Source organism: Rissa tridactyla, chromosome 14 (genome assembly GCF_028500815.1).
Source record: "Rissa tridactyla isolate bRisTri1 chromosome 14, bRisTri1.patW.cur.20221130, whole genome shotgun sequence".
Lineage (NCBI taxonomy): Eukaryota > Metazoa > Chordata > Aves > Charadriiformes > Laridae > Rissa > Rissa tridactyla.
In genome coordinates, this window is record NC_071479.1 from 14,058,058 (window position 1) to 14,072,160 (window position 14,103).

Below are 14,103 nucleotides of genomic sequence, written 5' to 3' on the forward strand. Positions count from 1 at the left end.
GAGCCAGGTCATCATTGGTGATACCGGATACGGATCGCACCCATTGAATATCTCCTATTAATTTCTGTACATCCATTAAAGTTTTAATTTTGGTCGTTAGCTGAATCTTTTGAGGCTTAACAGTACTTTGAGTAATAATCCAACCCAAATAGTGCCATGGTGCATTCTTTTGTACCTTTTCAGGAGCAATTTTCAGACCCTTTTGCTCTATGGTTTCAGTTAACTCCTTCAAGGTTGCTTCAACATCCAAATTTGGGCCTGCCACTAAAATATCGTCCATATAATGATATACAAGCAAAAATGGATTATTTTCCCTAAACGGACGTAAGGCCCAGGCCACAAACATTCGACACAAGGTGGGAGAATTCTTCATTCCTTGTGGCAGAACAACCCAATGATACCGCTTAGCTGGTTCTTTCTTATTTGTTGATGGCACGGAAGAGGCAAATTTTTCTGCATCTTCCGGATGCAACGGTATAGTAAAGAAACAGTCTTTTAAATCTACAATAAACAAGTTCCATTCTTTTGGTATCATCGCAGGTGATAGTAAACCTGGCTGTAATGCCCCCATATCCTGCATTACCGCATTAATGGCTCGGAGATCATGTAATAGGCGCCATTTTCCTGATTTTTTTTTGGAATAGTAAAAATAGGGGTATTCCAAGGGCTCGTTGAGGGTACAATATGACCTGCCTCCAACTGTTCCTGTACTAACATTTGAACAATATGCAGCCGATCCTCTTTTAGCGGCCACTGGTCCACCCACACAGGACTTGTAGTGGTCCAGGTGAGCTTCAATGTTGGCTGCTCGACCGTGACCGCTCCTAAAAAGGCGATGTCACAAGTCGAGCCCCAAGCTGAGAAAGCACATCTCTACCTATCAAGGTGACAGGTAGCTGCATCACGTATGTCTTGACTGAGACTACGGTTCCATCCATAAATGTAAAAGAAACTAAAGTTTGGCTGATCATTGTCCTTTGTGGACCCCCTACCCCGACTACACTCGTCGCAGCAGGAACAAGGGGCCACGCTGATGGCCAGCTAGAAATAGGCACAATCGTAACATCAGCACCTGTGTCTATCAACATAGTCAGGGTAATAGACGATCCTGAAGGATGCGTCACAACCACCTTTTCTTCAGGCTTGCCTCGTGCAATATCAATAGCTAACAAGACGTCAGGAGACCCTGTTGAGCCAAAACCTCCGGCACCCCTCTGTTTTGGCAGCGACCTCGGGACCATTAATCGAAATAATATCAATTGTGCAATTTTTGACCCCTGAGGAATGGTAATCGGGGGGGTCAGCGTATATACCATAATCTTTATAATCCCTGTATAATCAGTGTTAATAAGGCTCGATACAATAAAAATGCCCTGACGGGACACGGAGGAGCGCCCAATTAACAGAGCACTCAGTCCATGGCCCAGCAGTCCTCGTTGATCTGAATCAATTAGAGTGACCGCCGTTGTGACTAAAGTGGTATCTACTGCTGTTGCCAGGTCCATTCCCATGCTTCCTGCAGTGGCGCTGGCGCAACGGTCCAGGCACCCTATACCGCCTCCTGTACTTGTGTCATAGCGCGAGGAGGACGCATCGCGCTTGGTACCCGGTTTCCCGATCGCCTACACTCCGCAGAATTATGGGTGGCGCTTCGACAATTCACACACCATCTACCTCCACTCTGACGTGGGGAGCTTACTTGCCCGCTCGCTTGTCCCTTACTTGCGTTTCTGCACTCTTTACGAAAATGACCTGATTTTCCGCAATTATAACATTTCTTATCATTATTATTACATTTTCCTTTTGATTGCTGTTGCACCAACGGACGTACCGCCGCTCCAACAGCAGCAGCCATAACGGTAGCCTGTTCTTGGGAAAGCACCCGTTCTGCTGTTTCCAGCAGCTGAGCAGTGGTACTGCCTCGAGGTAGGGTACTAAGAGCTTTCTTGGTTTTATCGTTCGCATTATCAAAAGCAAGTAAGTCTAAAAACTTAGCTTTCATGGTCTCATCAAGGTCAGGGTGAGCAGAAATAGCTGCATGCAATCTATCAACAAACCCAGAATAAGGCTCCGTAGGTCCTCGGCGAACATTTGTAAAAGCAGGAGGGTTTTTTTCCCCTCTAATCCCCAACAAAGCCCTGTGAGCTAGCTGTTGACTGAGTTGCAAAACCTCCACAGCAAAATTAGCTTGCCAGTCAGTTCGAACGTAAGGTCCCGTCCCCATTAACATCTGTGTCTGTACCCCATACAAAGGATCACCTTGAGGACGCCGGGTGGCAGCAGCCTGATCACATAGGTTCTGCCACACACTGAAAAACTGCAACTGCTGAGAAGGGGTGAGCAACATTTGAGAAATCTGCTTTGAATCATGTGGTGTGAGTAAATTTGCAGTAAATAAATGCTCCACTATAGCCCTAGTATAGGGAGAGCCTAGTCCATATTGACTAACAGCCTGTTTCGCCTCCTTTAACAATTTCCAATCAAACGGTTCCCAATCCTTTCCACCCCCTGCATTAGCAAACACCGGAAACGCCATAGGCTCAAGAAACACGCCCTCAATTGCCGCGTCTCTAATTTCTCCCCTCCATCGGTTTTTCAATCCTTCCTCCCCTCCTACCGCTCCCCCATGCCCCTCAAATCCCGACAATGGCGGCCACGACAAGGCATGATGAGGCAGTGGCAAAGGAGCAGGGTAAGCTGGAGGAGCTCGTGAACTGGATTGATCGTCTAGACGAGCTTCCAACGCTTCCAACTTTTTTAACAACTCCCAGAATTGAAGGTCTGTCAGTCCACCAGGTGGTACTCTAGTGCTGCTGCCAGGTGATGGCGGAGTAGAGGGCGGCAGAGGAGGGTACGGCGTTGGCTGATCCCTGGAATCCTCAGGGCGGTCTCCTTCGGTACTTTCGACAACAGTGTCTTTGGGAGGGGGAGGAGGAAACGTAGTTTCTTCCTCTTTTCCACTTTCATAAACAGGCGTCTCAAGAGGGTCTGTAGCGGGAGTAGGCTGGCTCGGGGCAGTAACGGCATGACTCACTACATTCCCCTGTGTTATTCTGCAGCCCCGGGGTTGAGGGACGACAGCTTCTGGCGATCCCCCAAAAGAAAGGCTCGTGGGGGAAACATCCTTAACTCTGGGTGTTAATGCTGCAAAGGCAGAGGCGGCCGCAGCACGTTCTGCCTGCATTGTTTTCAAAGTCTCTGATACTAACCTCCACACGGTGGAGAGTTTCTGTGCCTCCTTGGATCCTTTACTTACTTCATCCCACAACACCGCTCCTATTTTAGCCCACGTATCTTGAGCAAAAGCGGCAGCAACAGTGGGGATAAGTCCTTTATCCCACGCCCATGCTAAGAGCGCCTTCAAGGTAGGCGTATCATACTTCAGTCCTCTCGTAGAGAGTATATGTTGGAGGAGCTTAACTACCGCCTCTTCTTCTTTGGAGTGCATAGACCACATCTCCTCCCCGGCCGCTCGCTTGGCCAGAGTGAGATTCCCTAACTTGATGCGCTAGCGTCTTCCCGAGTGCCGGGGCAGCACTCACCTATCGACCGGCTTCTTCTGCCCCCTCCGTCCGTTGGTTGCTCATCGGGTATTCGCTGATCCCAACACCGATCTGAGGGTCCCTGTTCGGGCGCCACTTGTCGACGCAGAAGGCTCGGACAGTAACACCACGACCAATATGATCAGGTTAATGCCACTTTATTGCACAGATAGCTCAGTAATTACAGATGTTCTGATTCCGCATCACGCGCCGACAATTTGCTGATTGGTTGCATCAGCTGTACATGCAGTAAGCAACGTAGTATAATTGCCTTAGAACATCTGTCCACGCGAACAATCACCCCTCCTATATCCTGGGCGAAGTTCTGCATTTTGCACGCTGAGTTCAGCACACTTTCTCATATCTTGTTTGTCTCAGCATTTCTAACACCGCTACAATGTTTTCACATAACCTTCAAACTTACAAGGCCTACACAGTTGTTAACAATTCTTCGGTGCTTGGAGTGTTCACAGGATGACCCCTTTGTACTAAAAATCCTCCCACACATTGGGACCTCCCCAGTTAGCCATGACTTCAGGTAGATCACGGAAAGTGGCTTGGCGAGCACGTCTGCCAGCTCTTTCAGCACTCTTGGATGTAACCCATCCGGTCCCATAGACTTGTGCGCATCCAAGCGGCGTAGCAGGTCGTAGATCACTTCCTCTTTCATTGCGATGGCCTCGTGCAGCTTCCCCTCCCTGTCTCCCAGCTCACGAGGCTGGGTGCCCAGGGAACAGTTAGTTCCACTGCTAAAGACTGAGGCAAAGTACGCATTGAGCACCTCAGCCTTCTCCTCAGCCTTTGTGACTATGTTTCCCTCTGCATCCAGTAAGGGAGGGAGATTTTCCCTAATCCTCCCTTCGTTGTTAATGAATTTATAGAAACATTTTTTGTTATCCTTAACAGCTGTAGCGAGGTTGAGCTCGAGCTGCGCTTTGGCTCTCCTAATTTTCTCCCTGCATAGCTTCGCTATATCCTTACAGTCTTCATGAGAGACCTGCCCCCTCTTCCAGAGGTCATAGACTCTCCTTTTGTTCTTGAGGTCCAGCCAAAGGTCCCTATTTAGCCAGGCCCGTCTCCTTCCCCGCCTACTTGTTTTTCGGCACACAGGGACAGCCTCCTCCTGTGCCTTTAAGACTTCTCTCTTGAAGTACGTCCGGCCTTCCTGGGCTCCTATATCCTTCAGGGCAGCCTCCCAAGGGACTTTGTCCAGCAGTCTTCTGAACAGGTCAAAATTTGCCCTCCGGAAGTCTAAGGTGGCAGTTTTACTAACCCCTCGCCTTGTTTCCTCAAGAATCAGAAACTCGATCATCTCACGATCACTGTGCCCTAGACGGCCACCAACCTTTACTTCCCCTACAAGTTCTTCCCTCTTCACAAGAAGCAGGTCCAGGAGGGCACCTTCCCTGGTGGGCTCACTTACCAGCTGTGTGAGGAAGTTATCTTCCACACATTCCGGGAGCCTCCCGGATTGTTCCCTCTCAGCTGTGCTGTATTGCCAGCAGATATCCGGGAGGTCAAAGTCCCCCACAAGAACAACGGCAAGTGATCGCGAGATTTCCCCCAGCTGCTTATAGAAAGCTTCGTCCGCCTCACTGCTTTGGTTGGGAGGTCTATAGCAGACTCGCACAGCGATAGCAGCTTTATCGGCCCTTAACCTAATCCAAACGCTCTCCACCCCGTCATCACTATACTCGATTTCTGAGCTCTCGTAGCATTCTCTAATATACAGGGCCACTCCTCCACCTCTCCTTTCCTGTCTGTCCCTCCTGAAGAGCTTGTAGCCATCGATTGTGGCACTCCAGTCATGTGAGGCATCCCACCACGTTTCTGTGATAGCCACTGTGTCATAGTTTCCCTGGTGCATCATGGCTTCAAGCTCCCCCTGTTTGTTGCGCATACTGCGTGCATTGGTATAGATGCACTTCAGATGTGCTAATGACTCCAGCACCTTTTTGTGAGTGTGGGCCCCATTTCCCACCAGACCCCTTTCAGGTGCTTCCATGATTTCTAAGCGTCTATCCCTTCTCTCCAATGAAATGTCAGAGTGAGAGTCCTCGCTAGCCCACCATCCTTCAAGCCCTGGCATGCCTCCCTTGGATTTATTCCTGACAGGCCCAGTTGTCTCCCCTTCCCCCCTCATATCTAGTTTAAAGCCCTGTCAATGAGCCTTGCTAACTCCTGCCCCAAAATTCTTTTCCCCTTCTGGGACAGGTGCGTCCCACCTGCCACCAGCAGGCCAGGTGACTCATATAGCAGCCTGTGATCAAAAAACCCAAAGCCCTGCCAATAACACCAGTCCCGGAGCCGCGGGTTGACCTGTTGCCTCTTCCTGTTAATTTCCTCATTCATGATTGCCACTGAAGGGATAGAGGAGAATACAACTTGTGTTCCTGACCCCTTAAGCCGTCGCCCCAAGGCTCTAAAATCTCTTTTAATCGATTTTGGGCTCCTCCTACCCACTTCGTCACTACCCACCTGAAATACTAAGAGGGGGTAGTAGTCAGAGGAGTTTACTAGGGCCGGAAGTTTGCCTAACGCATCCCTGACCCGTGCCCCAGGGAGGCAGCAGACTTCCCTGTGAAGTGGGTCTGGACGGCATATTGGCCCCTCCGCCCCCCTCAATAGAGAGTCACCCACCACAATGACCCGTCTGCTTTTCCTTTTGGAGCCAGCTGTGATGCTGGGTCCATGGCGACTTGGTCTTTCTGACGTTCCTGGCCTGGGTGTATCATCCTCCTCTCCAACAGCCAGTTCCTCCTGCAGGACTCCATGCCTGTTCTGCAAAGGTAACTGGGAAGGTGGGAGGGGCCGGGAGGGCATTCTCCTGCTTCCCCGCGCAGGGACCGGTTTCCATTCCCCCTCGTCTCTGCGATCCCCTCCTATTGCCTGGTGACGAGAGGGGAGGGGGTCCTCTGACTTGTGTGGGGCCTCACCCTCTTCCCTTTCTCTCAGGGAGCGGGTCCACCAGTCACTCTCCCTCTCGCATTCTCTCATACTCCTCAACCTCTCCACTTCTTCCTTCAGCTCAGCCACCAGAATGAGCAGATCATTTACCTGTTCACATCTGACACAAGTGTTGTCTCTGCTGCCCTCCATGGCGAGTGCCAGGCTCCGGCACTCTTTGCAGCCAGAGGCCTGGCTGCCCATATGTTTGCGTGGGGCCTCTGTCTGGGTGCCCACAGTTTTTTTAACAGCAGCCTTCGACCGGGTAGCAACCACGGCTGGATCTCTAGACACAAGCGAGACCTTGTGACTCGACGGTCAGTTTGGGGGAGCACTGGTTGCTCGCTCTCTGCAGGGACTAGTCCTTGCTCTGGGCAAGGCATCTCGGTCGTATTTAAAGCACCCGTTGCATGTTTATTTTATTAATTGGTGCTTATTTGCATAAATTAACATGGCATTTGGGAGGGAACATGGAGGGTTTGATTAGTTGAAGGAAGGAAATGGAAAGAAAGGCATCTTGTCTCTCCCAACAGTATAAAAAAGGCTGATTTTTTTGTTTCCGAGCCACCAGATTTTGATAACTTTGTTTAATTTTTGCTGAATATTCATGTCCAGTGGAAAGAAAAATAATCTATATTTTGGTTCTGTTTTTCTCTTGAAAGGACCAATCCTCAGGTCTGGGCCTCGATAAACTCCTGTCCCCAAAGCAGAAGGCGTGTGGGAACGTTCTCCTTGGGCTTCTCAAGGCTTGTATTTTTCAAAATAAACCTCAAAGGAACGTTTTTATCTAGCCCTTAACGATTCCAAAGGGAAACCGGCTGCCTTCCAGAAACCAAGACGGGCCTCCCAGTAAGGCTGGAGTCAGCGGCAGCCCTGCCAGCTGGGAGGACTGGGAGTTTTTCAGCAGAAAACCTGGAGGCTGTTTCCTTTTCAACAAAGAAAAAGAAGTGGGATGTTGCAGCACTGAGTGATTTTTTAAATTCCATAGAAAGGGATGAGTTTTGAGCAGTTTGGCTCTGGAGGCGGGGTGGGAAAGCGAGTGCCGAGAGAATGTGGCCCATGTTCTCCGGCGCCAGGACGGCTCGCCGATGCTCCAGGCCGCTCTGGCCGGTGGCAAAGGCCTGCTGGGGCGAGACGGCGGTGGCCGGGATGGCCAGGTACTGCCGGCTCTGCCACCCCCACCATTCCCCCTCCGCCCACCTCGTCTCTCCCTGTCTCTCCGTCCCCCGGCCCACATGGCGGAGGAGCAGGCGAGGGGGGAAGTGCGGGTTATGCTGAGTTCCCCCCAAAAGAGGTGGGTCACAGCCCCAAAATGTCTGGAAGTTGGGCGGGGGTCGCAGTGTTTAAAAAACGTTCAAACCTGTAACTCTGGGTGTGAGGCACTGAAATAGAGAACAAGCTCTTCTTTTGATAGCTATTGAAAAATAATATTAATTTCTGTATCTAGAAGGAGACGAAAATAAAAAGCTCTCTCTCTAAGGATGAAATTATTTCATGGTATGAAATTATTTCGTGGTATGAAATAATGCTGTGGGCCAGCCTGGGTCAAGTGCCTCAAGTCCTCATTTCTACACCTGGGAAGGCTTAAAAGCACCGAGACCGCTAATCCCCCATAGGCTAGCTGGCTATGAAGTACATATTTTCCCAAATTCAGACAAGAGAGTTCTAGAAGTGCAGTTTTCCCCAGCATTACAAGAGAAGTTAGTGCTGTGTCGCTCACAGCAGGACACCGGGTAATGGCGGTGACAGACGGAAGATGTCACTGCGAGCCGATTGTGATGCGTGAGGTGAGTTGCCGGGCAAGCGATGACCTGCAGAGGAGGCCGCCGCCTGGTGACTGTGACCACCCCGGGAAGGCGGAGGGCTAGTCGCCCCGCACAGAGGCCCCGGGCTCAGTGTGCAGCTTGCACTGTGCAGTGAGGTCCTCGTCCTCCTCCCGGCTGGGCACGGCCGTCTTCTCCTGAGGTACCCCGTGTGCCGCAGGGCGCTGACGATGGCTTCTGCCTGGGAGAGGAATCGTCACTACGGGGACCTGCAGAAAGCAGTCGCTTTCCTCCCCTCGCTCCTTGCTGATAGCTCCCTCAGGAGCAACGACACCGCTCAGAGTGTCCACGGAGTGCTGCTCTTTGCGGATATCTCAGGTGGGGGGAGCAGGGAGGAGCAGCCACGGACATGAGCCATGTGGGGACACAGCAGGCCCTTTGGAGCCCCTCAGACAGAGTGGTCATCTTGTCACTGCTGAGGTCTTCTGTTGGGATGCCCACAGAGAGCGGGATGGGTGACCTTGGGCGGTCCATCATGGCTGCCACCAGTGCGGAGCTGGCACGGGAAGGTGTCCCCTACAGGCTCTCGGGCCGGGCATCGTGGAAACAGCTGCCAGGTCTTTTGGCCCACATGGGCATTTCCTGATTTCTGGATGTCCCTGTTCCAGGTTTCACTGCGTTGACCGAGAAATTCGTGCAGAGGAGCGGCGTGGACAGAGGCACTGATGAGCTGGCGCAAACGCTCAATGAGTACCTGTGCGACATTTTGGAGGGTAGGAGCCGTGCTGCAGGACTGTGTGGCATCGGGCCGTGATGGTGGAGGGTGGAGGCAGCCTGGTCCTGCCTCCTTGGAAGGGCTGGGGCTTTCTGTGAGGAACAGTGAGCGCAGCCAGGGTCTGCTGGCGGGTCAGCACCAGCGCGGGTCCTTTCTGCTCCCCGCTGCGGCCGAGGAGGCACCCACTTTCTTAGCAGCCACCTCGGTGCCTCTGGCGTGAACAGCCGTCTCAGTGCTGCGTCAGGGCCCAGAGCAGGCTGAGGGCATCCAGCAAGTGCTCCAGGGTCTGGAGCGTCTGTGCTATGAGGAAAGTCTGAGAGAGCTGGGCCTGGTTTGCCTGGAGAAGAGAAGGCTTGCGGGGGGGACCTTAGAAACGTGCCTACAACCTGAAGAGAGGGTGCAAAGAGGACAGAGCCAGGTTCTCCCCAGTGGTGCCCAGAGTGGAACAGGAGGTTCCCTCTGTGCATCAGGAAACACTTTTCGACTGTGAGGGTGACTTAGCACTGGCAGAGGTTGCCCAGGGAGCTTGTGAAGTCTCCCTCCTTAGAGCTATTCTGAAACCATCAGCCACCGTCCTGGTCAGCTGGCTCTGTGCAGCCGGGCTTGAGCAGCGGGGTTGGACCAGATGGACCCCAGAGGTACCTTCCAGCCTTCACCTTTCTGAGGTCTGGTGGCATCTGGAGGCCCTGCCTCCCTGCCTGCTGTGCGGGTACAAGGGCTGTGACCACCATGAGCCTGGGAGAGAGGCCGGAGCGGTGCTTTCCTGAGCTGTGCCCCACAGTGCACCCTTGCCCCGGTGCTCCCCTCAGGCAGAGGGCCTTGCTCGGTGGCTTCTGGAAGAAGGTGTCCACATGACTCTGCCTTTTCTTCCCTCTGTCCACAGAGTTCCTGATTTTTGGAGGAGACATCTTGAAGTTTGCTGGTAGGTTCTTGGGACGACGATGACCTCGGGCACTGAGCTGTAGCATTTAACTCCTGTGGCGGCCGTTTGCTCTGCGCTCCTTCTCAAGAGGCTCTGTGCAGCGCCTTGAGCCAGCTCTTTGGCCACGCACGCACCCCTCCAGCAGTGCCCTCTCTCCAGTGCTGCAGCTGCAGAGGAGCGCTCGGGACAGGGGGTGTCACCGCTGCCAGCCGTCTGCTGCTGTGGCTGGCCCGGGATAGGAGAGGTGTCCCGGTGCCCAGGACATGGTCCCCCAGGACGATGGCCTCCCACAAGCCCATCTTCCTCCGCACGGCAGCTGGTTTCTGCTGTCTCTGCAGAACCAGACCGTAGGTCAGGGAGAGTCAGGTCTCGGCAGAGCCTTTACTTTCCCTCCCTTTCCCCAGGAGATGCTGTGCTGGTGCTGTGGAGAACACCACCCCAGGAGGTGGCCAGGACCATCAGCCTGGTGCTGCACTGTAGCCAGCAGATCCAGAAGAAGTACGGAAGGCGTGACACAGATGTGGGGCAGAAGATCCAACTGAAGATAGGTACGGGCGCTGTGCCAGACGCAGCTGTGTGGCACTCTGCCATGCCACAGGGTGCTTCTGGTTTGCTGGGCTTCTGGGGCAGGCAGCTGGGGATGACGCCTGGCGCACTCAACACATTCTCAATGTCAACTCGGTTCGTCTATTTCTAGACGCCTGTTTTAGGGACTCGTGTCAGCGTCTCCCCCAGGAGGAGGGAGGATGCTCTACCCCTCCGTAATGCCCGTCTCCCCGCTGGGCTTCAGAGGAGCTTCTGAGCAGCCGAGATGCTGGGGGCTGTGGAGTTCCAAATGTTCCTGTGTCAGTTCTGCTTCTCCTTCTCCCCAGGGATCTCTGCAGGGACCATGAGCCTCCCGGTTTTCGGAGATGAGAGCTGGCAACACTTCTGCATTTTTGGCCCGTGCCTGGCTGAAGTTCGTGACGCCGAAGAGGTTGCGGGTGCAGGTGAAGTTGTCCTCTCAGCCACCTGCTGGGAGCTCTGTGAGCAGCACCGGCTGAGGACCAAGCATCTCGCAGGCACAAGAGCTGTGCAGGCAGGTGGATGGGACGGCCTCGAGAGCCATTCTGAGGGCCTGGGCCTGGCCATGAAGGAGGGAGGTGTCGGAAGGCTGAGGAGATGAATGTGGAGAGAGTTGTAGGTGGGAAAGCGGGCAGGCAGGGGAAGGTCTTGTCCTTCCATCTCAAGGGTAACCGTGGGCTGGGCTTTCTTGCTTTGAGGGGTCAGGAGGCGCTGGGAGGGTTTGAGCCCCAGCAGCAATGTCCTCTGTGGGCCATGGAGCTGTGGTTGCTTGGAGATGGGCATGCTTGGAGAATGGCTGTCCAGCTCCGGTGCTTCTGAGGAAGCACTGCTGTCCCATCCAGCCAGGTGGGCTACTTCTCCCCTTCTCTGGGCAGTGACGGTGGAGGGCAGGCTCTGTCCCCTGGGAGTCCTGGGGAGGCCAGTGGCAGTGCTTTCATTCTGTGTGTCTTCAGGTGACGGGCATGGATCCGATGCCTTGGTCCGAATGCCAAGACGCCTTACGCAAGCTCGTACAAGACCCAGTGAGACACCGCTCAAAAAGGGAAGGTGAGTGCCCACTTCCCCTTGCTCTGTGATTGTCCCGAAAGGTGGGGCTTTGCTGCTTCAGGGGCCAGAGAGGAACCACCTCCTCCCTCTTCCCTCTGTCCGTTAGCACTCAGGCTGTTGGGCCTCCCAGGGCGGTGGCTGCTGCCGCCTCCTCCTTCCAGGGGAGAGCTCTGCCCTCAGCATCTGGAGGTGGCAACATGAGCAAGCGCAGAAGACTCTTTCTCCCCCGGTTCCAGGGCCAGGCCCTGCTTTGCAATGGCTCGTAGTCCCGTCCACCCAGCGACCACCTGCCTTTTCTCTCCTCAGGTGCCATGAGGCCTGCTCTTCTCTTGCCCAGTGACCTGAACGCCAAGGATGTGCTTAGGAAGTACATACCAGTCGCTGCTCTCGGGAAGGTACGGCAAGGCCGCCGCTGCTGGGGGCTGCATTTTCGGAGGGCAGAAGAAGTGGTGCCTTGCAGAGATGGAGCTCTTACGGGAACAGACCAATCAAAGAAAATGCGCCCTGCGATGACAACGCAGGGAAACTGAGCCCGGGGGCACCGGTGCTGCACCATTGTCTGCGTTGTCCTCAGAGAGACATGGGTGGCAGGAGGAGGACTCCTGTCCCTCTGTCTTTTCCGTGGCTATGGTTCTGGGTGTGCCGCGGACACGATGGTGGGATAAAGGGGAGATTCCCCTGAAGTCCCTGGAGCATCCCTGAGGGTCTCCCCTCATGTCCGTACCGGTCCCCAGATGGCGTGTTAGCGGAGCAGCCTTCTCTCCTTTGTCATTTGTGTTATGACTCGGCGTCTGCCTGCCGCAGGCTGGGCGGCCTGCCCGCCCTTTTGCACTGAGAGGAGGATTTATCCCTTCCTCTGCTATTACCCGCTATCGCCAGCACGCCTGCTCTCCCTCGGTACTGGTGTGGGCAGTAAGAGCCCGGGAGAGCAGGCTGGTGAAGCCGTCGTGCTCTTGTCTTCCAGCTCGATGCAGGACTGCCCATGGATCTCCTCTCTGAGCTACGGCCAGTCACCTGCATCTTTGTCCAGCTGCAGCTTGCTGCAGGTACCAGCTCAGAGCATCTCAGCACCGTCCTCAAGGAGGCCAGCAGGGTGATGCTAGAAATCCTCTCTCCTCACAAGGGCCACATCAACAAAGTCCTCCTGTGTGATAAAGTGAGTGGGGGGGAACGGTGGCCTCCCCCAGCGCCAGAGGGTGGGCAGTGAGCGCGAGGGAGAGACTCCCTCTTAGGCGCTGTAGCAACATGTTCCACATCTGTCCTGGGCAGGGCTGCACGTTCCTCTGCGTGCTGGGACTCCCTGGAAACAAGCTGCCCTGCGAGAGCCTTCACGCCCTGCAGAGTGCTCTGGAGATCTTCAACTCGTGCTCCACCATGCTCAAGGAAATAGAGTGAGTGTGTGGCGGGGGTCGGCGGGGTGCATGCTGCCTGGGACGGCGCAAGGGGGCTTCACAGAAAGAGATGTGCCTTCTAGCTTGCTCTCCCTTGTCCCTGGCAGGAAGGAGGCAGTGCCCTGAGAGGTGCAGGCAACCCCTGGGCTCAGCCCACGGCAGCCAGACGGAGTCCCTCCAAGCACACTCTGCTGGCCACCGTGCTGGAAAGAGCCCTCGTGAGGGCCAGAGGCCGCTGCGGCCAGAGGCAGGCCCTTCTGGGCCACTGCCCCATGAACGGGGATGGGGCCCAGCCACCTGATCCCAAGTGGCTGTCATCGCCAGGCGGTGACATGGCGGGCGCCTTCTTCCCTCTCTCTTTGCTCACAAGAGGGCTGTGGCCCTGCCCGTGCTCTGCCCCTGCCCCTTGTCCCTTGCAACCTGCAGATGTTGCACCCCTGAGCTCTCCACGTCCCCGAGACCCACGCTGGCAGGGCAGCACAGCCGGTGGCCCAGGCTGGCACCGAGGGGAGGTGTGGGAAGGGATGAAGCCAGGCGGGCAGGACTGCGCCTGGGGCGCTGCTCAAGCCCTGCTGTTTCTCTGTGTGCCAGGACAATGTCTGTGGCAGTTACCAGAGGGACGATGTTCTGCGGAGTCACTGGCCACCCGCTGAGACACGAATACACAGGTATTGGCCTGGAAGGGTGCCGCGGGGCTGGCGGCACGGGCCACACCGACGCATGCTCTCTCTCTCTAACGCGTGCTCTCCCTCTGGCAGTCCTTGGCCAGAAGGTGAACTTGGCTGCCCGGATGATGGTGCACTACCCTGGGCTGGTGTCCTGTGATGCAGTGACCTACGCCGCCTCCCGGCTGCCCGCTTCCTACTTCAAGGAGCTGCCGGAGAGAGAGATGAAAGGCCTCAGGCAGCCTGGCCCTGTCTATCAATACGTGGGGGTCACCGAGGAGAGGTGAGTGTCCTCTGAGACGGTCGGAAGCCCTGGCGTGGCAGGCTTTTTGCCCCTCTCCCCTGCTGTCTCCAGCTGCTGAGAGAGCAGGAGTGAAACCACAGGGATGGGGAAGGTTTGTCTGTCTTGGTAGACACAACCTGGCCTTGTGGGCTGGGTCTAAAGGGCTTTGGGCTGTGCTTTCCGTGCTGTGCTTGCTCCACCACGT

The 14,103-nt window shown here is 54.8% G+C and overlaps 1 protein-coding gene across 1 annotated transcript in view; it reads left to right on the forward strand.

The window, feature by feature from the left end:
• LOC128917648 (adenylate cyclase type 10-like) overlaps positions 1–13,890 on the forward strand; it is a gene marked incomplete at its 3' end in the record, with an annotated part of 28,165 nt that extends 14,275 nt beyond the window's left edge. The window contains exons 2-8 of the mRNA XM_054220996.1: positions 8,492–8,629; positions 8,920–9,024; positions 9,910–9,941; positions 12,686–12,715; positions 12,829–12,950; positions 13,542–13,618; positions 13,709–13,890. Of these exons, the coding sequence (XP_054076971.1) occupies positions 8,492–8,629; positions 8,920–9,024; positions 9,910–9,941; positions 12,686–12,715; positions 12,829–12,950; positions 13,542–13,618; positions 13,709–13,890 (686 nt within the window). The remainder of the gene's footprint in view (positions 1–8,491; positions 8,630–8,919; positions 9,025–9,909; positions 9,942–12,685; positions 12,716–12,828; positions 12,951–13,541; positions 13,619–13,708) is intronic.
• Positions 13,891–14,103: the final 213 nt, after the last annotated feature.